The 27321-nt window shown below is 26.4% G+C and overlaps 2 protein-coding genes and 1 long non-coding RNA gene across 7 annotated transcripts; 1 reads left to right on the forward strand and 2 right to left on the reverse strand.

The window, feature by feature from the left end:
• Nucleotides 1-12395: 12395 nt before the first annotated feature.
• Nucleotides 12396-14147, forward strand: LOC122857594 (sentrin-specific protease 5-like). 2 transcript variants are annotated; one of them, XR_006374235.1, is made up of 6 exons: nt 12396-13067; nt 13179-13247; nt 13379-13549; nt 13637-13762; nt 13862-13999; nt 14096-14147. XR_006374235.1 is itself a non-coding variant. In XM_044159847.1 (5 exons), exons 1-5 carry the CDS (start codon nt 12618-12620, stop codon nt 13916-13918), a joined length of 873 nt encoding a protein of 290 aa, XP_044015782.1. In that variant the 5' UTR covers nt 12396-12617; the 3' UTR covers nt 13919-14012. The 2 variants fall into 2 exon arrangements, 1 of the variants encoding a protein (XP_044015782.1); XM_044159847.1 differs by lacking the exon at nt 14096-14147 and having other exon boundaries at nt 13862-14012.
• A 1208-nt stretch (nt 14148-15355) lies between these two features.
• Nucleotides 15356-18689, reverse strand: LOC122857607. 2 transcript variants are annotated; one of them, XR_006374238.1, is made up of 6 exons: nt 18102-18689; nt 17495-18027; nt 17027-17408; nt 16516-16949; nt 15947-16444; nt 15489-15840 (listed from the first exon to the last, which is right to left on the reverse strand). It is a non-coding gene; the product is annotated as an uncharacterized LOC122857607 (long non-coding RNA). The 2 variants fall into 2 exon arrangements; XR_006374237.1 differs by having other exon boundaries at nt 15356-16444; nt 17027-17412.
• A 1032-nt stretch (nt 18690-19721) lies between these two features.
• LOC122857593 (uncharacterized protein DDB_G0284459-like) lies at nt 19722-27257 on the reverse strand. 3 transcript variants are annotated; one of them, XM_044159844.1, is made up of 7 exons: nt 23116-27257; nt 22624-22827; nt 22490-22537; nt 22277-22375; nt 22101-22199; nt 21920-22018; nt 19722-21836 (listed from the first exon to the last, which is right to left on the reverse strand). In XM_044159844.1, the coding sequence occupies exons 1-7, from the start codon at nt 23126-23128 to the stop codon at nt 21337-21339; spliced, it is 1062 nt and encodes a 353-aa protein (XP_044015779.1). In that variant the 5' UTR covers nt 23129-27257; the 3' UTR covers nt 19722-21336. The 3 variants fall into 3 exon arrangements, with proteins under 3 accessions (XP_044015779.1, XP_044015780.1, XP_044015781.1); XM_044159845.1 differs by lacking the exon at nt 21920-22018; XM_044159846.1 differs by lacking the exons at nt 21920-22018; nt 22101-22199 and having other exon boundaries at nt 21307-21836.
• Nucleotides 27258-27321: the final 64 nt, after the last annotated feature.

Here is a 27321-nt window from a genome sequence, read left to right on the forward strand (position 1 = left end):
CCCCTTTTCAAATAATTCGTAATATTTACAAATACAATGAATTAATTTAGAATCACTGTGTTGAAGTATTGCTCGACGCTGTTTTTGGATTAGCATGAACAAGTGATGTTAATAATATTGTATTTTTCCGATCAAATGGTATTCTCAAAGGCACCCGCTTTGGTGTGTTGTCAGACATTATATGTACAACTAGTAAATTTAAAGATGGATCACTATTATTCATATCTCGTAATTTGTTTTGGGACATACACATAATTTACAGGGTTACTAGGAAAATACATGTCCTAATACGAATGTTTTCAGGTGTTGACTGATTCAAATCAATTAATAAGTAACCATGTGGCGCTGATGTAGCATATAAATCAGCTTGAATATTTTGTATTCAATGGGGATATTTGTCTAGCAAGATGAAAAATTAAAAGCTTTTGTCACGAGGATTTTGAAAACAACAATATATAATTTGTATTCAAAGAACTTTCCCCTAAAATTTTCTCCTATGGAATAAATTTTGTGATAATAACAATACACTTAAATTACGGTGATGTGAACCCTTGTAAATATATCTAATACAGATGGTGAACCACTACTACTTCACACGCATTAAATCATCCATTATGATTAACTTTAATATCATTAAAATCTTTCATGTCTGGTAACCCTTCTTGAAATTCAACATTTTTATATTTTAGTATACACAGGTTGCCATTCGGCGTAATATAGAATAATACGGTCAAATTCAGTATCACATAATCCCGATAATTCTTTTAAGAAACGTCTAGTCCAAACATTTAATACTGTGCCCTGACGGTCCTTGAAATAATAATTTTAAATGGATGTGTCATTCGCCAAGCTGTGATGATAACTCGAAAAATTTGGTGTGGGTGTATATTCAATAAAACATTAAAACAATTAATTTTATTCAAGATTTATTCATATAACATATTTAGCACGTTTATTTACAGTATTATTACATGTATTATACTCAGTCTGTTAAGTCCTTTAGGTCTTTTACTGGTACAGGCTAGTATTATACTCAGTAGTTAAGCCCCCATGTCTTTTTTACCGCTATTATACATAGTATTATAAACTACGTTTGTAAATGTATTCATGTTAGCCGTAAATTTCCGTTTCGGTCCGGTACGTACAATTTTCGATTCTGATATTGTATGTACATCATGTTCTTTAGTTCTACGTATTGAGTCACAAGTTACAATAATTTTGTCGTTTTCACCATCAGTTAAAGTCTTAATACTATCATAATTGACTAATTTTTGAGTGACAACGTCAAGGCGTACACCTTTTAATTTACATACTTAATTCCAGGTAATATCAGGTTTTTCAGCAATATAACTATAAAATTTAGGCCCCCAGAAATAAAAAGTTTTTAATGTAACCACCATCAAGCTTCTCATCAGTGAGACTACCTAAAATAATTACCTAATGGCAGTTTATCATTATTATTCTCAGAAATAAAAAAAAAACTATAGAGAGTCAGTATCAACATACAATACTCGTGACTGAACTTTATCAAGATATTTGTATAATTTTACGCGCATGCGCAGTCGTGTGAATGCACGCTCAGAACTGATTAGTTGAGCTATCAGTTCTATCACAACTTTCAACATATTTCCAATTGACAAATAGTAACATCGATAATAGTTATGCAAGAAACTTTAATATTGGCATTTTCAATAATTTTATTAAAATCTTGAATATTTTGAATAATACTGTACATATCCGAAATATTATCCATAGCTAGTCTACCCCAAAGCGAATTCAAGTTATTCTTACTAACTTGACGTAAACAAGGATTTTTTTTCAATTTTCGTAGGCTCTAAATCAATTCCCTCTACTTTACTATAATTATCTATGTATGCTTGTTTTGATGCGGCATCAACGCACTCTACAGGCCAACCGCTAGCTTCTTGTTTTATTTTCAAAAATTTATTCATGTAACCTGTAAATAGACCACCAGTTCTAGTTTTTGGGTCATATTGAGTTGTTTTATCCCAATGCCATATTTCTTTTATTTGTAAAATTTTATACCCTTTCTCAACCGCTACTTTCAACTCCTCAGATACCCAAGTACCTGTAAGTGCGCGTTCTGATTCATTATGAGCACAATTTTTTTGATTTAAAGTTAATGTACATGCGTTACAAAGTGGAAAAAATAATTTTTTATGACATCTCATCGGCAATACTGGTACGTATAAATCGGGGGGTGGCAAAACTCGACATTTAATTAATCCTATCACATTACTTATGTTATTATCTGGACAAAGCTCACGTATATCATCCAGAACAAAAACTTTAGGGTGGCCTAGCGGGTAAATATTTTTCTTCATTACCGAAGGATAAAGTGATGTGACGTCCACGTAGTATATCTTTTTCAGAACCAGTAACAGTATGTGAGACACAAAAATTTTCAGTTCATACCAAATATAAAGCATCTGAGGCAATATTTAATCTTTATAAAAATTATTATCAATTGTTTTCAAGAAATTCTTCAAATCTACGTTGTTTTGACACATTTTTTTTAAAATCACATTCCCAAATAATAATCAATTCATAACCTTCTTTTAAAATATGCATTTATGTACTGTAACAGAATTTTCCCGTTGGCCTTATAGTAGCTGATTTTTATTGTTCAGACTTTCCGTTGGTGATATTATTTAATTATTTATTTGATTTTTGTATTTGAAACTCAGCTTGAAGCGGAGAATATTATTTAATATATTATTATTTATTTTCTTCGTTAAAATCGGGTGAACCCGGTAATACGTATTCGATTCATTATTATTATTATTTGAAACTCAGCTTGATGCGAAAGTATACTATGCAACAAACTATATCAAGAAGAGGGTAGTATAAAATTTAGACTACGTATTGTTTTAAGTAGCACAAACTCTCTCTCTGCTTTGGGACTCGAGCTGAATTATCGTTCACTCTGATAAAACCAGGTATTCTGAGCCGCTATGGGTTATCCCTGAGGATAGCCTCGTGTTCGATTTTGGTTATGTTTGACTTGGGTTAAACCCGGTTTCGTTTAGCTTTGAATATTATTTTCGCGGATATCTTTGATTTAAATTAATTATTGGAGGTTTGTGACGACAAATTACGATTAAGTTGATTTAGTTGGTTTGGATTATTGATATTATAACGCGATTATTAATTGTTCCGATCACGATTTTAATTATGTTTTGTATTTTATTATTGAGAATTTGAATATAAATTTTGGCTTACGGCTTTGCTTAAATATTGTTTGTTAAATTGTTCAATTAATTCTCCCACACAACTTTACCCGTCCCTCTCTCCATAACCCACATACTGAGCGACTCTTGGTTTTCCTCGAAGACTGAGTCTATGAAAGGTTTGTTCGATTGAATTTTGTGTTTTTACGCCCTCTACCAGCATGAATCATCGTTAAAAATATTTTTTATATTTCCATATTTTATGGAACCAGCAATGAAAATGAAAGCAAATCCTTCAGGTATTGATGGTGGTTCAAAAGCACTTAAAATGGCTGATTATAAAGTTGACTCTGATAATCATCTATTGTTTATAAATAATGATGAAGGAAGAAAATTTGGTTCACCAGTTAGAATATTTACAAATTTACCATTAAATTTAATCAAATTATCAGAACAAGATGAATATTAACAATATAATTTTTATATATTTAACATAATTTAGTTCAATGTTTAATTAATTATTCATTTTTTTCCTTTAGATCATATTGAAAAAGATTGTCCTGTTGGTAAACCAAGTAAAAAACGTAAAAATAATGACACAATTGAATCACTAAAATTTAAAAAAATTAAAAAAAATACTAATGATGTTTGTGGTAATTTATAAAACAAAAAAAAGTCTCAAATATCAATGAAGATGGTACAAGTATCAAATCAGTGACAAGTATAAATGAACATTGGGCAAATATTGATTGCAATAGTCCAGTTGTATCATTAAAAGCTTTAAATGTTGATGATTTATTACAAAATACTGATGATGATAATTTTATTATTGATTCTAGTGGTGGTGCTGGTAATAGTCAACAATAAATAAAAAATAATCATAATAAAAATAAACAACTATCAAATGCATTTTTACAAGTTCACGAATACTTGAAACCTTGGCAGAGTATAACCGCAGGACGTCATGATACAGCTAAAATACGTTTCAATAATATTGTTTATATTAATAATTGCAGTAAATAATATTATTCAATAATATTAATAATTACAACACCTAACATCAAGGTCAGTTGAATAGATGTTCTACTAATGCTCGTAAAATTATTTTAATAATAAATCTATCTCAAGAAAACGTAAAGCTGGAAGTCCACAACATTTGATAAAAGTTACAGTGATAATAGTATAATCAACAATATTAACAATAATGATGATAATAATTGTATCCCATCATTTAAAAATTCCTCATTAATACCAGATCGAATTTAGATTGTGTTGGTGGTGATTGTGCTTATAATGAAAATCATAATGAACAAATAAATAAAAATAATAATAAAAATAAAAAATAATGAAACAGAATTATCTGAAGAATTACTCATTGATGATGGTATCAAGTGTTTTTATCAAGACGATAATGATGATGAAGCACGTAGTTTTAATTCAAGCTGAGGAGCCATTACAAATGAATAATAAAATGGTATTGTAAGTCAATGTGGTCCATTTTTTATTAAAAATGAAGTAAGAATGTCAAAGGTCATTAATATTTAGGACAAAAGGGTAAATGTCATTTTTATTTTTATTTTATTTTTCAAATATAATAATTTATTTTATAATATTATTTATAGATTAAAATAGCTGTTAAATATTTATTAAACTCATTGAGCTATCAAATCCAGTTCTCATTGATTTAGTAAGAAGAAAAGTTAAATTAAATCAGCCATATGTTGGAATATTTTTTGAAGAAAAGTGAAGAGTAAGAAAACATTATTTTATATATATTTTTTCTGATCATCAAAACAAGATCATGAATTAATTAATTTCACAGAAATCAATTAGATGTTGTTGAAAATATAGATGATGTTTATCAATTGGTACATTTGGACAGATCCATGAAATTCATGATCTTGGTGATAAATTAAAGACTCGTTGTTATGGCACATTGAAGAATTAAAATTGTCAATTAAATACCAGAAGAATTATCACCAAAACCAGCACAACAATGAGTAATAATTTTTATAAATTCCCTTTTTTGATTTCTAAATTCTAACTAGTAATATTAATTTAAATTTGAGACTCCTCTATATTAGTTTATTAATTATTATGTATACAGAAATGAAATTGACGTTTCCACTACTAAATACAACAATTTACGTTCCTATGAGCAAGGAAATAATTAAAATATATAATTTATTTATTACAGATATCAAAAAAATTAAGACTATCACTTGCTCTATTAAAAAAGAACATGAATTAAGTAGATTACAACAAAAATTGGTAAAAAATTGAAGATAAAGTAAAATAACATCGTACATACTACATGAACAACTTAAAATAATTAAAAAAGAATTGGGTTTAGAAAAAGATGATAAAGATGCAATTGATGAAAAATATCGTGAAAGAATACGTGATAAAAATGTACCAAAACATGTTATGGATGTTATTGATGAAGAATTAAATAAATTAGGATTTTTAGAAAGTCATAGTAGTGAATTTAATGTTACAAGAAATTAATTGGTTAACATTGGTTAACATCAATACCATGGAGTACATCAAGTCCTGAAAATTTAGGTATACAAGAAGCATCTGATATACTTGATAATGATCATTATGGTATGGAAGATATTAAAAAACGTATACTTGAATTTATTGCTGTATCAAAATTAAAAAACAACACCCCAACACCAAGGTCAGTTGAATAGATACAACTCATGGAATAATTCATATTGTTGCTAATAATTAAATTGGTTTTACAACAGATCCACGTCATTCGCGTTCATCAACATATTGTACAGATGTTGCACGTGTCGTTGATGCACCAATATTTCATGTTGATTCAGATGTTCCAGAAGCTTTTATGCATTTTTGTAAAATTGCTGCTGAATGAGATTTCATAAAGACGTTGTCATTGATATTATATCATGAAATTAATGAGATTGTATGGATATCATTCATTAAATATTATGCTGCAAATACTGATCCAACAACTAGCATTGATAATGGTAATGAGTTTAATACTAAACTACTTATTTGGGATGGTGATCAATCATCTAATAAAAAAATACTAAAAAAGTAAGTTTATAAATTTCTATAATTACTTTTAAGAGTATTAAATTCATTTTTAATTTATTCATAAATAAATTCATTCAGATTTTTGTGTTCATTGGCATGGCTTGAACATGCCAAAAAAAAAAAAAAAAAGATTTATTTAAAATTTTTATTTAAAAGCAATAATTTAAAATAATAATATATTATTATTATGTTTCAATTGTTTAATGTCGTTTTTATTCCGCGAAAAAACAAAAGAAATATCTTCGTACTTTTACAAAAAATTTTATTTAAAAATAATATATAATTTAAAATAAGGAAATTAAAATAATATTATTATTATTTTTTGATTGTTTAAAGTCGGTTTTATTCCGCGAAAAAACAAAAGTAATATGTTCCTTTTTTTATTGGTCGTTATTTGTTTATCTTTATTAAAACTTTTTTTTCGTTTATCTCTTCAGTCTTGCGAAAAATCAAAACGTTCAAATTATTTACTCCAGTCTTGAATAAATTAAATTGAATAAAAGAATTCAATCGAAAAAAACTGAAAACTTTAGATATTATCGTTATTTAGTTTGAGTTTTTGTGTAATTAATTAATTTATTTATTTCTATCAATTAATATCAACAATCAAACAATATTTATTGACGAAATAAAAAAATAATAATAAAATTTTTAATAGTATTGATATTTAATTAATTAATTTGGATTAATTTGGTGTAAAAAAATAGTGTTAATTATTTTAGCATTCGATATTAACAATAAAACATTTATTAACAAAAAAAATAATAATAATAATAAAACTTTTGATAAGCTTATTATTTAATAAATTAATTTAGTGTAAAAAATAAGTGTATAAATTCTTTTGTCAAATAATATCAACAATTAAACAGTTAAACAATATTTTATTAACAAAAAAAAATAAAATAATAAAACTTTTAATAGTATTGATATTGAATTAATGAATTTGGATTAATTTGGTGTAAAAAAGAGTGTTAATTATTTTAGCATTCGATATTAACAATAAAACAATATTTATTAACAAAAAAAAATAATAATAATAAAACTTTTGATAAGATTATTATTTAATAAATTAATTTAGTGTAAAAAATAAGTGTATAAATTATTTTGTCAAATAATATCAATAATTAAACAATATTTTATCAAGAAAATAACATAAAATAATAAAAATTTTAATAGTATTGATATTTAATTAATTAATTTGGTCTAAAAAAAGAGTGTAAATTATTCTGGCATTCGATAATAACAATAAAACAATATTTATTAACAAAAAAAAAAAAAATAATAATAATAAAACTTTTGATAAGATTGTTATTTAATAAATATATTTTGTTTAATTTAGTGTAAAAAATGAGTGTATAAATTATTCTGTAACATTTTATCAACAATCAAAGATTATTGCATTAACGAAAAATAAAATAAAATATTGAATAAATAAATAAAAATAAAATAACAATGAAAATGAAAAAAAAATTAATATTAACACCAGAACGTCCAAGACGTTCCAAGGATATGCACTCTGAGCTTGCACATCACCATAAAAATGAAAGAAGTGTGAACCGCCAGGCACAAGCTATATTTATTTGTGTTCACAAATTTTTTACAGAAAAGCTAGAAGGGTTAGTTTTAGGTGATTTCAGGAATATATGGTAAGTCTTTTTTTCGTGGTTTAACAATTTTTTTTTTAATTAACTTCATTACTCAATGAATTGATTTTAATTTAATTTAATTCTTCTTTTTGCATGCAGTAGAACAATTCAAATAAATTTTTGTGATCGTTGATTTTTTCAAAAAATATTTATATTCGTTATCGTTTGTTCGTGTATTTTTAAGGGTGATGACAAAATTTTTAATCAGTTTTAAGTAATGTTGTTTAATTTTGTTGTAATGAATGACGTAAAAATTCAACACGATCTCAATTTGCAGCAAGACCACTTGATGTTAATTCACGATCTATTGTGTCAACAGCAAATAAAAGACATCGATTTTTAGATGATTTTAATGTATCTGATACATCATACCATGCAGGTCTTGGATTAATCATTTGATCAGTAATATAATCATCAATCATTTGTTCTAGTACTATTTGATGATAGTACTATTATTGGTTTATTTGGATTATTTGGATAAACTAATATTTTTTGTGTACCTGGTGATGTTCTTTTATCATCTTTAATAATATTTGTATTTGTATATTTGTATTAACTGGTGTATCAGGTAGTATGCCTGGTTGTTGTGAATTATTTAATTTAACTGGTGATATAGATCTTGTATCATCATTTTTTTTTAAACAACGTTCTTTACTTGATACTCTACTTTTATGATTAATATTTTGTTTTTTGATGATCTTGATTGACGGTTATATCCACTTTGATTATGTATTATATTCGTGTGAATTAATTCAAAAAGTTGTAATTAATTTATCACTACGATCTAATATAATATAATGAAAAATAAAATAGTTTATGTTCAAGTTGGTTAATAACAATGTTAAAATATTTAACGATTAAATTTTATATTCCATTGTAAAAGCAGATCTACATGTTTATCTGACAATGCATACCGTTCCAATTATTATCATGCATTGGACTCGTGGAGATATATTATAACTTTTTTATTATTTATAGAAATAATGCTTTGTAATGAAAATAATTCATAATTAAAATTGTCAATGGGTCGACAAATAGTCAAGATAAATATTGAAAAGCAAATATATACATCTTTTTTTTTTTTAAAAAAAAGAAACTTATTCAGTTAAATTTACAAATAAAGTAACGTAAAATTGATAAAATTTTAGAAATAGCAAATTTACTACACTCGACTTAGTTAAAAAAGAAAAAAAAAAAACTCATTACGTAAATTTACTGAATTCATTTATCAACTCGTATATACAATTCTGGATAATAAGCGGGTGTTTCGTACTTTTATGTTACCTACCCTATAAAGAAACAAAAAAAAAAAAATTAAATAATTAAAATTAAATAATTCAGTCCTATATTATGTGTCCCCTTTGGATGTTTAATTTCAAATATTTTTAATCTAATCGTTGTGCCTTTTTTTTTTCTTTTTTTATTTTGTATACAATCCTTTTGATAAAAGAAAATATAATAATAATAATAATTCTTGTAAAATAACCTACCAAGATCTTCCTTATTTTATTTTAATTAAAAGAAAAAAAATTAATTGTTTATTATTGAAAATAAAAATAATATATTTTATTGTTTACGAAAACATACAAGTACGATTCCATAATCATGACTATATATTTATGCATAACTCAATGAAAATTACCAGAATAAAATTGTAAAAAAAATTAAAATATTATAAATAAATTGATAATCGTAAAAAATATAATTTATAAATTTAATTTCATTAATTTAAATATATATTTTTCATACAAGTTATCAAATAAAAAAAATGCAATTTTATCGATAAACAAATAAATATATTCTGGATTTCTGGTACTTTTAATTGTGTATATTTTCTAATAAATTAATCTATTTTGCATAAAACAAAAAAATAAAAATAAAAACTAATCAGCATATATTGTTTTTCTTTGTTTGTTCTCTGCGGTGCCCGTTGTTGTATCTACCTGAACACCTGACAAAAAAAAAAATAATAATAATAACCACTCACTCAACCTCTAAAAAAAGAAAGTATTAATAAAAAAAAATAAAACAATAAAAAAAAATAAATAACAATAAAAATATATCCACCTCCAGGTCTTGAAGGTACTAATTACATGCTTCCTTAGCAGATTTTTCTTTTAACAAAAAAATTTATAATAGTAAAAAAATTGCTTGCTCGAACGTTGCACATTTTTTCATATATATAAATATCTGTCTCTTTATATTTCTAATCTATATATTTTTATCGTTCGTTACTATTTTTTATATTTGTTATTTACAGTCGTTATGTTTATAAATAATTTACTTTAAAAAAAAAACAATTTATCTCTTTTTATGATAACTACTAGTCACATTTCAAAAGCTATTTTTAATTATTAAATTTGATAGAAATGAATTCTCTTTTTTTACATTTTGAATATTACTATTTTATTTTTTTTTTTTTTCTATTAAAAATAAGTTAACAATTATTTTAATTTATATTTTTAATTAATAGTTTTAATTTAAATAAAAAAAATTAAATTAATTATTTTTAATAATAATGGTTATTATTGTTTTTTTTTTTTTTAATTTTTAATTTAATCTGTGAAAAATAAGTAAAAGAAAAATAAACTCTTTTTAGCCTTTTCGACCTAACTTGAGTTTTCTTGTTTAAAAAAAAAAATTATAAAATCCACAAACCAAGACATGATGGAATGATAAAAAAAAAAATAAACTAAAAATTATATTCATAAAAACATAAACAATAACCAGATGTCATAATGAGCCAATTATTAAATTAGTAAATTATTAGAACAGTTAATTTGAAAAAATAGAAGAGCTGAAAAAATTTCAAATAAATTACTATCTGTTTTATTAACAAACACACGCTTAAATGCGGTTTGTTAAATTGAGCTTTTAGCTGCTTGTCCAATAATAATTATAGCGATAAGGACAACACAAAATTAAGCATAGTTGTTGAAAAACAAATACAAAAATAATATTTTTTTTTCCAATAAATTAACGTACACTGTTCCAACATTAGAATTTCAAGTAGATGATAAATATACATAATATTGACCTGATTGTTTGTGTGACTTTTTTTGTTTTTACTAATAACTTTTTTTGTTTTAAATAATACATTTTTGATTTATATTTTAATCAAGGTAACTCAGACATAGCATCTATCTTTCTATGTATCTATTTTATTTTTCAAACTTAAAACTCTAATTCTATAAATATTTTCGCGTTTTGAAAATTGTAAATTAATTTTTTTAGCTATAATAATGTTTTTTAAATTTGTAAATTTTTTTTTTATAGATTTTATTGTTTTTATATATTTATATTATTCGAATTAAATAATAACAAGTATTATTAGATTATTAGATTACTTATTATATAAACAATAATTTTTTTCAATAGTTTTTCTTGTTGTTGATTAACTTCTATCGTTGATTCATAATCATCACATTGACGTCCTGTTTTTTTAAATGGACCACTTCCTGGTACTGTATAAAGAGGCTGAGGTATACGATGATTATCCAGACCTCCACGATTATTCTTTAATGTATTTATTATTTAATATATTTGACTAACAAGTACTGGACAAATTTTTTTTGTTTTTTCTATAATTATTTAAATAATTAAATTATATGTCAAATTTTTTTTTCATTTAATAAATTAAAATATGAATTTTATTTTAAGCTAACTTTTTTTTATTTAATCAATATTATAGGGAAATTATAGGCGCAGCTGTAGGTTGGAGTGCAAGGACTGTAAAGCATTACATTGAATTGTCTCAAAAAAATATTAAACTTGAAACCCCTGGAAAAATTAGGAGCCGTAAAAAATTGAAGCAGGACGTAGACATTATTGTAAAAAAACAAATAAAAAATTTAATATACGACTTCGCCTCTCAACGTTAGTAAATACATCCAACTTCAAACTTCTTGACTTTTAGACAATATTTTTAATCTAAATTTTTTTTGTTTATTAACAACTATAGGTCAATCTATTACGGTGTCCAAGCTTTTAGATTTGATAAGGTATATTTTTTTTTTTTTATATATAGTTCATAAATAAATTGAATCAATAATTTTATATATAGATTTTTAATATTATTCAATTTCTAAAAATAGGGAAAAAACATTCAATATTATGGGTCAATTAGTACATTACGAAAAACAATTACAACAATGGGATTTTCATGGAAAAAAAGGGATGGTCGACGATATTTAATACATAGGAAGGATATTGCTATTAAAAGGGTTAAATTTCTTTCTACGTATATGGATTTAAAAAATAAAGGCATGGATATGGTTTTTGTTGATGAGACGTGGATATTTAAACAAGGATCTGTGAAAACTAAAGAATGGCAAAATAATAAATCTTTATATTATATAGATGAGAAAAAAAAATGTATGTTTCAGCGTTGCGCAAAGAAGCTAAATGTGTGTCCATGTTCATATGGGTGTGTGTGTGTAAAATTCAAATCGAGTATTGCGATATATATAATTTTATATTTAAAAACATGCAACAACTGTACGTAATAAAATAAATAAGATAAACAAATAATAAAAAATATAACAAATATAACAAAATTGTATAAAAAATAATTTTTTTGTAGTATGAAAAGCTGCCCAGTACAAGCTGGACTGTAAATGAATTGAAGACTTGGTTGAAACAAAGAAATATTCCCCACGTTGACAGTTGCAACAAAGAGCAACTTTTAAACTTGTGTGGTTTATTAAAAAAAAATATGGAAAAGAAGTATATAATTGATGAACATGTTGCTCAAAATACAGAGCATATGATTTTAAGACTGCCACCATATCATTGCAAATATAATCCGATTGAAATGGCGTGGGAAATTGCAAAAAGACACTTCGACAAACACATTGGTATTTTTCATAAGTATTCTGATGAAAATGTCAAAAAAGTGTGGGCAGAAGCATTAAATCAGGTGACACCAGAAGTATGGAAAAAGATTTGTGCCAAAGTAGACAGAAAAATAGTCAGGCATTATAATAAATATGTATTAGGATTAACCAAAGATCAAAGAAAAAATGGAGAGGGAAAATATGAAGATCCTTCAACTTCATCATCTGAAGAAGAAGTGGCATCAACATGTGGTTCTGATAGTAGTAGTGAATCAGAAATAGATGATGAAAAAATCCAAAAAAATTCTATGGAAGACATAATGAATGAAGTATATTTTTGTTAAAAAAGGATTTTTTTTTACTTTTTCATTTTAATAATAATATATATATATATATAAATTTATAATTCTAATTTATCCTTTTTTTAATTTACTTGATAGTTTGAATTTAAGAAACTTGATGAAAATTCAGAATACACAACACAGCCTCTTTTTGAAAATGAATCAGTGGTTAGTATGAAATTATATTTATCAAATAAAAAATTTAACTAGTATTTTTAAAAATATCTAATAATATACAACAAAAGTTTATGATAATTACACAATATATATACATATATTTTTATTAATTGGTGATTCAGAACATGGAAGTAGATGTCTCAATTGATGAGCCTCCATGTATCCATTTAAATAAAATATATCAGCCACTTGAACAAACTATAGATTCACCAGCTCAAATAAATTATAATGATAATGAAATATCAGCAGCAGATTTATCAACTTTAGAATCAACAAACTGGCTGAATGATAAAGTAATTTTTTAAATTAATTTAAAGAATAATATTTAAAAATCAATTTATTACTAGTTGATAACTTCAATCCACATTTTTTGTTTACAGATTATAAATAAATATTTTCAATTAATCATGGAAACAGATTCAGAATTAATTTATTCAATGAATTCTTTTTTTTATAAAAAGCTGGAAAATTCAAGTTATGACGAAATAAAAAGATGGACTAAAAAGGTATTATATTTATCTGTTATTTTTTTTTAACATTAGTTATTTATTTATTTGTTTATTTTTTTGCATAAGCAATTTATAATTTTAAAAATATTTTCCTAGGTCAATATTTTTTCAAAAAAATTTATACTCATACCTATACACTTACGTGACCACTGAGCAGTTTGTATTTTGAATATTGCTTGCAAAATGATCTTGTATTACGACAGTCAAGGTCGTGAAAATCAAGGAATTTTAAATGTAAGTACTCCAGCATATTTCAATTTAATTTTTTTTAAATAATACATGTTCAGATTTATAATTTTACAATAAATTGTTTGCCATTATTTTTTTTAGACAATCTATCAATTTGTGGGTAATGAATATCATGAGAGACATAAGAATTCCTGTTATTGATGAATTAATTAACTAATTTATTTATTTATTTATTTATTTATTTATTTATTCAAATTTACGATCGTTAGTATAATTTTTTTATTAATAGACAATAATAGATTGAATATATTAAATTCTAGGACATACCCATGCAAACAAATTTTTGGGATTGTGGAGTTTATATTTGCATGTATGCATTATACGTTTGTAAAAATTATACTTACAATTTTACTGATAAAAATATGCCTGCAATAAGAGCACAAATAAAAAGGGAAATACTTGACAATAAAATTCAAGTACCTGCTCCAGTTAAAAATACAATAGTTTTAAAAACAGCTCATAAAAATGTACTTCTTTATGAGTCTGCAAAATGTAGCCAAGCCAGTGTTGAATTCCCTGAAGATAGAAGAAATGCTCAATGCACTGCAATTGCTACTTATGCTATTGCAGCATTGAGTATTTACGACCATTCAAGTATTACTCAGAGTATTATGAACAGCATAATTAAACAGGGTGATGAATATTATGTAAGTTGCAGAAAACACTTCCCAAATAGTCATCGTTATCTTGCATCAGACGAATTATTAACACGAATTATTATTGATGATAAATTTATTGATATAGACATAAATCAACTGCCTATGGAGGGTACTTTCAATAAAACATGTGAGAGTGAATTACTTTTAACTTTAAAAAATTGTATTAATATATGCAAATCAGATTTTAAAAAATGGGGTTTCTTATTTATGGGTCATTCGAAAACAGTTGCTTTCACTGTTAAATCATTGTCTGATGGATTTTTAAAAGAACCATCTTTCTTTTTATTCAATTCACATCGTGTTGATAAAGATAATAAGTCAATTAAAACATCTAATTTACAAGCTGGTTCATCAAGATTATTTTTGTGTCGGTCAATAAATTCATTAATTAAATTGTTGCTGCTTGAACATAATATAGATAATTCAATATGGCAAGTTTATCCAATTAAAGTTGAAGAAAAATAAATTTAATATTTTTTTAATTGTTTATTATTGACTTCAATGATTATTAGATTTGTAATTATATAAATGATTTATTTAAAAAAAAAAAATATATATATAGATATATATATGTATGTGTGTTTATATGTAATGTTTAATCAAAAATATATGCACGAAAAACATTACTTATTCAAATAAAATGTTAACAGTAAATTAAAGTATTATATTAAAAGTTGTTTATCAGTTGAATTTTTTATTAATTATTTCAATAGTTAATTTATGATGCAAAAAAAAAAAAAATATATAATATACATTTTTAAAGAAATAAATATTAAAAAAAAGTTATTCTTCAAAGTTATTGTGGTATTTAATAATTAAAGTTTTGAGAAATGAAGAAGTTGGTGCGATTAATTATCTTGATTAATTTTTTTTTTTATATGCAATTTTTGTTTGATAATTAAATTCATTTGAATCAATTACCATATTTTTTAATAATCACAATTACTTGAACATTACTTTGAGTGATTATAAATTAAAAAAAAAAAAAACTTTATGAATACTGAAGATACTTTAATTGCCATATCAATTGTAATATAAAATAAATTTATTGAATATAAAAAAAAAATAAACATAAATCACTGATAATACCATAAATTGTTGATGGCTTTGGAAGATCTCTTCACCAGTGTAAACTCACGCTTTATATTTTTCTACTTCCAGATTTACCTGAAAAATAATTTATTCATTGATTGGGGAAAAAAAAAAAACAAGTAAAAAATTATTTTATTAATTGAACAGAAATGAAAAAGTTATGTCTCAGTACTTTACATACATTTATCATTGAACATGATTAACAGCAAGTATATGATCACCAACATTAAGTGTTTTACTACGATAAAAATCTTGTTGTGATTTATCATTTGTTGTATTATTATTATTATTACTATTGATAGCTGAATTGTTGTTTTTGTTAATATATCAACTTGTATTACAATCTAAATTTGGCATACTATCAAAACGATTTTATTGGTTGTTGTTGTTGATCAAATGAATATCTAGACATTCTCGTCTCTTTGCAGGTGTTGGACTTGTTCTTGATAATGGTGGCATCATTGTTTTTTTACTAGTTAAACATGAAAATGAATGTCTTTTTTTTGATGGTGTCTGTTTTCATAATCTATCATTATTAAATTTAATAAAGCAATAATCATATTGTTGTTGATCATGATGATGATGATAATATACTGCAATCGTAATCATCAATATCATAACCATAATTTATGAAGTTTTCATCAACAGCAGTAGTAGTAGTAGTATTGGCTATTTTAATCTATAAATAATATTATAAAATAAATTATTATTATATTTGAAAAATAAAATAAAAATAAAAATGACATTTACCTCTTTGTCCTAAATATTAATAGTACCATTGACCTTTGACATTCTTACTTCAATATTTTTTAATAAAAATGGTTTTTTTTTTAATGCATTGCTTCGCTTGCGGAATTTATCAGTAATTGCTGGATAATTGTTGTCATAATTATCTTCATCATCTTCATCATCGTCATTACCCTCATCATCAAAAATTTCAACTATAAATATACTATCCATTAGCAATATATTTTTCACTTCTAGCGAGATTCTTTTCAATTATTTCTTCAAGTAATGCATAACTATTTAATTTCACTGATCTTTTTGATTTTAAATTTTCTTTTTTTTCACGATATAAATGATTACTTGATTGATCAGCATTTAAGGATTTATCTTTATTATCATCATCATATTTTTCCAGTTTTTTATGCCCATGTTCTAATGATGACACCAGCTTTGAGTAACTATAAAAAAATATATTGAGAATATAAATTATTTATACAAGTAAATGGTAAAAGAAAATTTTAAAAATAAAACCTACATGGTTGGTTTAATTTGATTTAAAATCATTTTTCTTTGATCATGATACGGTGTAATTACACTGATACTTGGTGAATTTCCTTGCTCATATTTTTTTGAAAGATTATTGATTAAAAGATCAAGTAATTTGATGATAATCTTTGCTTCATTTATATTTGAAAATGAGGTAACACTTTGTGGTGACTCATGATGCAGTAATTTATATGAAACAATTGGAAGGGTTAAAACGTTTGCAGCATTTTTAATTGTTTGGCCACGAAGAAATTTTATCAATCATTCTGTATTGGACGTCCAACATTTGTATTGGATTTACTGAAGAGAATTTTTTAAAGTACTTTTGTGCACGTGAAAATAACGATAAATCCAAACCATAAGATTTCGCTCTTCCTTGAAACAAAAAAATAAATGAAATATTTATTAATAAATATTTTTTTTTAAAATTTATTATTAATAATCTAAATATACATACACGTGAAATAACTGTTGGTGGTAGTTGTTGTGGATCACCAACGAGAATCAATTTTTCCACCCCAAGTATCAGTGGAATTAAACTTTCAATTTCGACAAATTGTCCAGCTTCATCAATTATACAAACTGGTACTCGTAATTTATTACCATGAATATTTCCATTTGTGTTGTGAAAGATGAAGTTAATGTTGATGCAATTACATCTGCATTATTGAGAATATCTTCTTCCAAATTACCAAGGGTTACATTTGACGTCACAGATAAATGATATATTTTATGATGAAGCGCAAGATTTGATAAAGATACTCTGTGAACTCTTGGATCCATTTTTTCAAGTCTACTAACTCGTACAATATTTAATGAAATATCTTTCTTTTCAAGATCACTTGCTGCATCTAACAGTTAATCGTTAAATCTTAATGACATTTGGATCTGGATCATCAACTGTTTTAACAACATCAGCAACAATTTTTGTCATTCAATTTTTGTTCAAATGTCAATGGTAATATTGTACTGACATCTCCATTACACATACTGTAACCAGAAAAATTTGGCTCAATTATTGATAAGAATAATGATGAATCTGGTAATTCAACAAGAGCTCTTACCACTCTTAAATTTTGTTGAGTTAATTGTTGAATTTGAGCTTCATATAATGATCAATTATTATTATTATTTTGAACAACAGTTTCATTATTAATTGATTGTGAACCAAGTGACATAACATTATCAATTTTAAATTCCATTTGAGAATTTAATACTTGTGTTGGTGTCGTAGGATCATCTGTCGTTTCCATAGCTATATCTAATTTCTCCAACATTAGCAATTTCAGTATTATTTATTATAAATTCATCATTGGACTAATTGTTTGTGAAATATATTCAAGACGACCACGTTAATGGGTAATCTTCTTCCATCTTTTGATGTGCATGATTTACATTTTTTACAATGTTTATTTTCTTGTGATGACCATTTATCACAACGTTTACAATATTTATAACCATCTTGTTCTGATAATTTGATTAAATTTAATGGTAAATTTGTAAATATTCTAACTGGTGAACCAAATTTTCTTCCTTCATCATTATTTATAAACAATAGATGATTATCAGAGTCAACTTTATAATCAGCCATTTTAAGTGCTTTTGAACCACCATCAATACCTGAAGGATTTGCTTTCATTTTCATTGCTGGTTCCATAAAATATGGAAATATAAAATATTTTTAACGATGATTCATCATCAAGTTTGTTCCAGCTTTTATGGAGATCAGATATTGTCTTAATTGTTTGTGAAATATATTCAAGACGACCACGTTAATGTCCCAACAACATCACGTGGTTTAACATCTCTTCCAAGACCAGCATAATCAACTTCAAGTTGTGATTTTTTTGATCCAATTTACTATGAATAATGTCAGCATAAACAGTTTCAATAATAAGATCTTCTAAATCACGTACATTTTGAATATCAAACTTTTCTAATAATTCTGAATATGGTATACATTTTGATTTTTCAGCCAATGTTACAATTATCAAATGTTGAAGTTTTTTTTTGTTGTACAGGTGTTAGCTTTAAATAATTATCAATATTTTTTAAATAATCTTTGTATGTACCATATGCAAATAGATTAAGAGTATTCTAATATTTAGCATGTGGACTATTATCAAGTTCTTTGATATTTGGCATATCTAATAATTCACCAAATACATGAACACCTGGTGTTTCAATAACTTGTTTTATTCATCATTATCAATAACTTGTATGTTCCTTCAGGTGCTACAACAACAAATATAATTAATATAATTAACCAAATAATATTGTTTTTTTTAATTATAATAATTACCAGCTTGGAATCGACTCTTTAAAACATCAGGTGGCATAGCAACAATCCAATTTGTAATACCAGCACATCCACCAGCAAATATTGTTGGTATATCTTGAAATAAATTATGCAATGATTAATTAGTTAATTAATTAATTAATTGATAATTAAAATTATTCAATTATTTACCTCTTAATAATATTAGTCCAGTTCTTTTGTATATACTACGTATACCACCTTGTTTATACAATTTTTTTGCACAATCAACAGGTCCATTGTAAGTTGAGGTTCCTTGATTGTGTTGAACTTGTAATAAACGTTTGATTCTTTCACCAGGTGCCAATATACTGTTGTAAATATACCACTGAATGCACCAGCATTAAATAATTGTATCAGAACCAGGAATAAAATTATATTTTATTTTGACAGTTGTATATTAACACAACATAACCAACAAAATGATAAACAATATTTTTTTACACTAAATAAATTATAAATACGGAATGAAACTGAATTGAACCAGATGCTGCTGTCAAGTTTTGACAGGTGACGACATTTTTTTTCCTGTCATGTCTTCTTTCTTTTTTTTTTTAATTGCTCTTCTTTTCTTTTTAACCGAAGCTCACCGAATTTTAAAAGTGCACACCACGCATGCGCATTTATTCCCACTCTTGTTTTATGACAAATAGTGGGGATAGACCAGCTATGACGCGTGAACTAACATTGGTAAATTTCACTTTAGCAACTATAGTTCTTTTCTTTTTTTTTATTGATAAACATGTTACAATAGAGCGTGGCAAACATAAATATAGAGTTCCAGAGCACCGCGAGCCTTTTTTGTTATGTGGTGCGGGACACTACCACCAGTCGTTGATTTCAATACAACCAAGTTAATAGTAAATAGATCGTTAGCATGTACAGGATCATTACTTTGACAAATGCTACTTACAATCTCCCATAAACGTTCAAATGTAAAATTTTTGGCGGGTGTCAAGTGAGTATGCGCCTCAGAGTTCATAGAAGGGGTTTTGAAACTGAGAATAACTCGATCACGCGCATTATTTGAATAATTTCTGATCAGCTTGTGTACTTCTGCAAATGCTTCTTCAATCCATGTTTCAACTACAGTATTTTCCGGTATTTCTTTCTCTTTAAAATTTATCAAATGTTTATTTAAATTATATTTTGCCACAAATGTCTGTGTTTCATCAACAATATCTATACGCTGAAAATTATTATCACTACCACCACCTGTTTGTAAAATCTCACTTAAATGATGTTGTTGTAATGGCGATTGCATGATTCGATTTATTATATCCCTATCGATAAAATTATCGTCAACTTCAACATCATCCAAAAGAGGTTGTTGTTGTAAAACTTCAGATTCTTGTGGTACACGTAAATGTTGATCCAAATGCTCTTGTTGTAACCGCGGTTCTATAATATTGTTCGTTAAACTACCATCGACTAGACTATCAATAAAAAACTCACACTCTGCACTGTTATCAACTCCAACATCATCATCTAAAACACGCTTCATTTTTCAGCCACAACTTGAAAAAAAGATCTTCACACTGCAGTGGTCACAGCAAAACTGATTTTTTTTCTAAATTTACCTGTTTCGTAAAATATTTTACCCGACAAAATTGAAAATTTTTCTGGCCCTCTGGTGTGAAAAAATATATAACAAGAGAAATAACGAATTTTTTTTCTAAACAAAATTATATTTGATACCGGTAAAAAGAAAACGAAAATATGGTGTAACCTGAAAAATTTTTAACAATAACAAATATATCTGTAAAAAGAAGACAACAGGAAAAAGGTATACAAAATTTTTATTTATTTATTTATTTATTAATTTTTTTTTTTTATATTTTTTCAATACCTGTAAAAAAAGACATACAAACAATTTATTTATTTATTGTTTTATTATTATTATATTTTTTCTATACAATAATACCTGTAAAAAAGACATACAAACAATTTTATTTATTTACAAATGGGTTTATTATTATTATTTAATCTATCAATTGGGCACAGCGTTCACAATGACCAAATTCATTGACAATGGGTTCTCCACCACAGAGATCGCATTTTACGTGACTCAATGATTCTTCGAGCTCACGTATTTGATTTTGTAAACATTTTATTCTATCATCTACAAGTTGTTGTCGTTTTTCAAAAATTGGATTGGGTATTGGTGATGGATGTGGGTAATGCGGTTGTTCACCCATCTGCCATTTTTCATGACAGCCTTTACAAAATTGGTGATGGGGCGTTGCTGCTTTATTAGGACATTGATATCCCTCGCAGTCAACGCAGAAATCTGTAATATCTACAGACTCATTTTTTGGCTTTGACGACCCTGCTTTAGGTCGATATTGATGTTCTTCGTCATATTTTTCAGCAACATTATTATCATTCATAATAGTGGGAGGGTCTGAAGACGAAGACGATGACCCCGATGACGATGATGATGACGAAGACGTTGACGATTGGCTCAATATAACCACGTCATCTACCATACAAAAAATATATATGATTAATATTATTATCATTATTATATTTTAAAATTTTTTTATTTATTTATAAAATATTTACCTTCATCATCATCTACGGCTATCATTTTTTTTCCGTGTTTCCCGGATCGAATAGGTAATACTGGATCCTTTTTTTTTGTATTGTCATCTTTACTGTGTTCTGTAATAAAAAAATATATATGATTAATATTATTATCATTATTATATTTTAAAATTTTTTTATTTATTTATAAAATATTTACCTTCATCATCATCTACGGCTATTATTTTTTTTCCGTGTTTCCCGGATCGAATAGGTAATACTGGATCCTCTTTTTTTGTATTGTCATCTTTACTGTGTTCTGTAATAAAAAAATATATTTTATTATTATTATTACCATAAAATTTTTTCTATTTATTTATTTTATAAAATATTTACCTTCATCATCATCTACGGCTATTATTTTTTTTCCGTGTTTCCCGGATCGAATAGGTAATACTGTTCCCTGTTTTTCAGTATTGTCATCTTTACTGCGTTCTGTAATAAAAAGAATATTTTATTTTTATTATTATTATTGTTATTACTATTATTATTATTATTATTGTTATTACTATTATTATTATTATTATTATTTTTACTACAAATATTTACCTTTTTGTTTTTTCTGTCCATTTTCTTCAAGAGCACTTTGTACTAGATCTGTAACATAAAATTATTATTATCATTATTATTATTTTATAACATTCTATAACGCGTAAAAATATTATGAACAAAAAATATTTCACCTGCAAAAAACTTAACCAACTCCTCATCAATTGGTTCATTTTTTTTTATCTCCAACTGTGCATTGGCAAACATAGCCGCTGCTGTTTCATATTCTCGGCCTGTGTCAACCATGTCATTTTTTTCAAGAGGTACATTTTCCCGTTCAGGCTCATTAACCGGGATTTCATTGTTTATCACAATTTCGTCAACCGGCATTTCAATGTCTATAAAAAGTATTGAAAAATTATTTATGGAAAATTTATTTGTTGAAAAAAAGTATTAAAAATTTTTTTTATTGAAAATTTATTTGTTAAAAATTTATTTGTTGAAAAAAAAGTATTGAAAATTTTTTTTTTATTGAAAATTTATTTGTTAGAAAAGTATTAAAAATTTATTTTATTTATTTTTTAAAAAAAGTATTCAAAATTTATTTTATTTATTTTTTTAAAAAAGTATTCAAAATTTATTTTATTTATTAGTTAAGAAAAAAGTATCATTGAAAATTTATTTACCTAAAAACATCATATCATCCTCATCAGCCTTCTCAAAATCCTTCAACAGATCTTCTTCACACTGTGTTGAACTTTTTTCACTTGTTTGAGCACGTTTGTCATTAACTCTTTGTATGATTTTTTTAAACTGCACTTCTAATTCCGGATACTCTTCTATATAGCGTATATCTGTCGGGTTACCGAGTAATTTATATCGAATAAAATCATGAAGTTCTCTATCTTTTTTGGGGAAATCTTTGAAAAACCCGGAGACCCAATATCTGCGCGCAATTACAGTGCACTTTAAATTTTTTAGTTCACTCAACAGTTCAGGATATTTATAAATTTCATGTACCCATTTTTTACCATGGATATCTCCTACTTTTTTTTTTTACAACTAAGGTCAACTTCGTTGGTTTCAAGTGCGCGTTTCATTTTTTATTTTAGTTAAGATGTGAATAAGTAGACCCGGAAAACACAACTGACACTTGTCGTGAAAATTTTCAGGGATGATAGTCAAAATAATTTTAGTCAGGCCCATTTTCCCACCACCATAAATACTTATCATTTCTAATTGGTCCATTTTTGCTAAGATGTTGTCAATAGAAAATCAGAAAATCAAAAAAAAAAATAACAGGTGTATCTTCAAATTTTTAGAAATTTGTCGGTAAAACTTACTTAAATACAAAAAAATAACCCACTGTTTTTATGACTCTTTTCCACGTACAAAAATCTGAAAATACCCATCGCAAGTCGCTCGTAAAATTAGATAATAAACAGCAGGAACATTTAGAAAAAGTCTATCGAAAAAAAATTAACCCTCGGCATGGAAATCTGAAAAACATGCAACTCGTTAAAAAATAAAATAACAAAAGAAACATTTCAAACTACAGAAAAATTTATGTCGTTCGTAAACTAAATTAACAGCGGGATGATTTTTTCTATTCTACCCTTATACGATTTGAACACGAAACTAAAAACTATATTGAAAAAACTCCTTTATTCTTATATTTTCCGAAAACTATACTAAAAATATATTAAAAAAAACTACTTTTATCTATGTTTTCTTAAAACTCTATTCTTTTTTTTCCCTACTATAAAACTCAACACATGTATTTCAAAACTAAAACCGGAAAATACTCTACTGAAAATTCTATACTAAAAATACTAACCCAAAAAACTATACTAAAAAAAACAACTGAAAACTCTATGCTAAAAAAACTATCTACTGTAATGAACCTATCGTGGATTCGTGATACTTTACGATAGGCTCAAATACCAAAATGTTAAAACTGGTTGCCGGCTCAGTTCTGGCAGGTGGTGCAGGGTTCTCCACTTAAAAAGACAAATCAATCAAAATTACAGTTTAAATTTATTAATGACAGTAGATTAATCAGAACCCTCGGTGACAAAAAATGACCAGTCCAGTACGTCAAATTATACAATTTAATTATTCAATTTTATTACGCAATTATAACATTCAATTATCCAAGTTAACAACCCAATTCAATTATTCAAATTACAATATTTAATTATCCCAATAATAGTTAATTTATCTCGATGCTTTTACTTGGTCTTTGTGAATCCCCGCGATGTCCGCGCCCAAGATCCCTGTATACCTGTGAGTCCCCGCAATATACGCGCCCAAGATCTCACTCCTAATCTGGTTAATTCTGGTCCCTTAATTACTCATACTCCGTTTCCAGTAGTAATTGCAATAAGTTGTAGACAGTCCGTTACCGGATCTATTTGTAGTCCGTTGCCAGTACTACCATTCACTCTAATTGTAGTCCGTTGCCAGTACTACCACTCTCTCTCTCTCTCATACATGCATTCAAATTGGAACAATTTAGTGGGGGGTAAGTAATCCACGAGTGAATACTGGGCTTACCACTAATTGCCGTTCTGGGGGTTCTCAATGTATGCCGCCGTTTCCAGTCGAATATGAGCAAAAAACCAGAGCATTTAATCCATTCAAAAAAAGCCAACGTTTACTCGTCGCACGCTGCCAGTTCAGCGCGACGGGTGTACTGGGCGGCTATGAAAAAGCCAAACGGTGCGTAGCCCCCTGGCGTCGGACATCTGAACTATTATTTTTTTGTACAATAAAATTTTACATGTATATACTTTTTTTCATTATTATACTAATTTATATTTTATTATCTTGTGACACCGTCACACTACCTGTACGATTTCCTTATTCTATGCCTATACTACGCTTACCTATGCTCTATTCTTATTCTATTTCTATACTACGCTTGGCCTATGCTCTATATATTTCACCGTTGCCCCTTGACGTCACCCATGCATTTTTACTACGCGCCCTTATTCATGCAACCTATTCCTATACCATACACACAAACCTCTCACTCACACACATACCTCTCACTCACTCCTATGCTATTTCATTTTTACCCTACACTATAGGCCCATGCACCCTGTACTATAGGCTCATGCACAACACACACGAGGGGGGAAGGAGGGAACCGCATTCCACAAAGTCGCCCAGAAGAGCCACCTTCTACTTTTGTAATAACCAATCGTACATGATGTAGTATTATCAATTACCATAGAATTACTTCAAATAAAAATAATTTATAAGACAAAAGTTAACTTGTTTTTTATGTATTTCTAATATCGTCAGAAATTTTGTAGAAATTTTTTATTAACATTTGTTTCGAAAAATCGGATGTATGAAAATCAAGACTATGTTTTCCTGTAGTCTTATGCATATACAATATTGTTGCATGATTGTATATGTCAACAGAAATATTTTCCAGACTCTCTATGCAGGTTTTTCCACGGTAATTCATTCACAATTTCATTCATCGACAGTTCATGTAGTTCTATTTCACCAGACCCTATGATTAAATACAACAGATATAATTTTGTATGAATAACTTCTTATGGAGAATATTCTAATGTCTTCACACTTATTCGATTTATATTTTTTTTTTAAATCGTCTGTGCTTCTACTAGCTGTGTACCAAAATAATATAAATTCTAGTTAATCCAAAAAATATTTCCATTTTATATACTGCAAATGAAATTTTTCTTGAAGTATTATCACAAATAAGAATATGAATTCGATAATCTTCCCACGATCCAACACGTAGGTTTTTCGTCTCAGATTTGTAGAGTGCAACTGAATGTGATAGAAGAAGATTACTAGTTGACTCCATCGTTAACTTTCAATTTTACCTGTTATTACATCGACTTTTATACAATTAGTTATTGAATAGTGAAAAAATTAATAAGTAGAGGGATAAGATAAGAGGGGACAGACTTCACATCTATATGACACATTTTTTTTCTAAAAAAGATAAAATTTTTTTTATAATAATTACAATCGGTGGAAATGAAATAATTAGTTGTTATTCAACGATTCTCACATGTGCTCACGTCAGAGTTAATTCACATATATAGGAACTGAGATTATGGTACTTATAAAAATTTAAAAAACATATTCAAGTTTAAAAAAAAAAATGCAACGCTTCGAGATTGAAGTTTCTTGATACCTTACCGTGATGTTTATAATAACCACAATAATTCGGCCAGAATTTTTTTTTTTTTTTTAGAATTTTTAATAAAAATAGTCTGACAGATTCTGGCAGATTCTTACAGATTATGTCAGATTCTATCAGATTCTTACAGATTTAGTCCGGTTTTTGGAACAACTGTCAGATTCTTGCAGATTCTGTCGGATTCTTGCCGATTCTGTCAGATTCTTACAGATTTAGACCGGTTTTTGGAACAACTGCCGGATTCTGCCAGTTTTTTTCACCAAGGTAACCAAAACTTTGCAATCTTCTATAGAACCACTCAAGTGTTGAATTACCTAAACTTTAATAATCTATTAAAATTGTTCTAAATTGTTCTAATTCAGCTGGTAATATATGTGTAAGATTCTCAAGGTTCGATATAAAAAATTTTTCCCTCAACATGTTATCAATTTTATAATTGTATAATGCAGATGCTCCATCACTCCGTAATAATTACAGCAATTTACTCTAATAATTACAGCTGTTATTACAAAATATTTTTTCAAAAAATTTGTGTGTTAGCAATACGCGTAAAGTAAAACTTCTTTTTCAAACTGTCAATTTATTTGTAACAATTTTAATAATTTTCACAATCAATTGATTAATCATGATAATAATGATATTAATAATAATATTGATTATGTTCAAAATATAAATGATGATATCAATATGATATTTATAATAC

This window comes from Aphidius gifuensis, linkage group LG5 (assembly GCF_014905175.1).
Source record: "Aphidius gifuensis isolate YNYX2018 linkage group LG5, ASM1490517v1, whole genome shotgun sequence".
Lineage (NCBI taxonomy): Eukaryota > Metazoa > Arthropoda > Insecta > Hymenoptera > Braconidae > Aphidius > Aphidius gifuensis.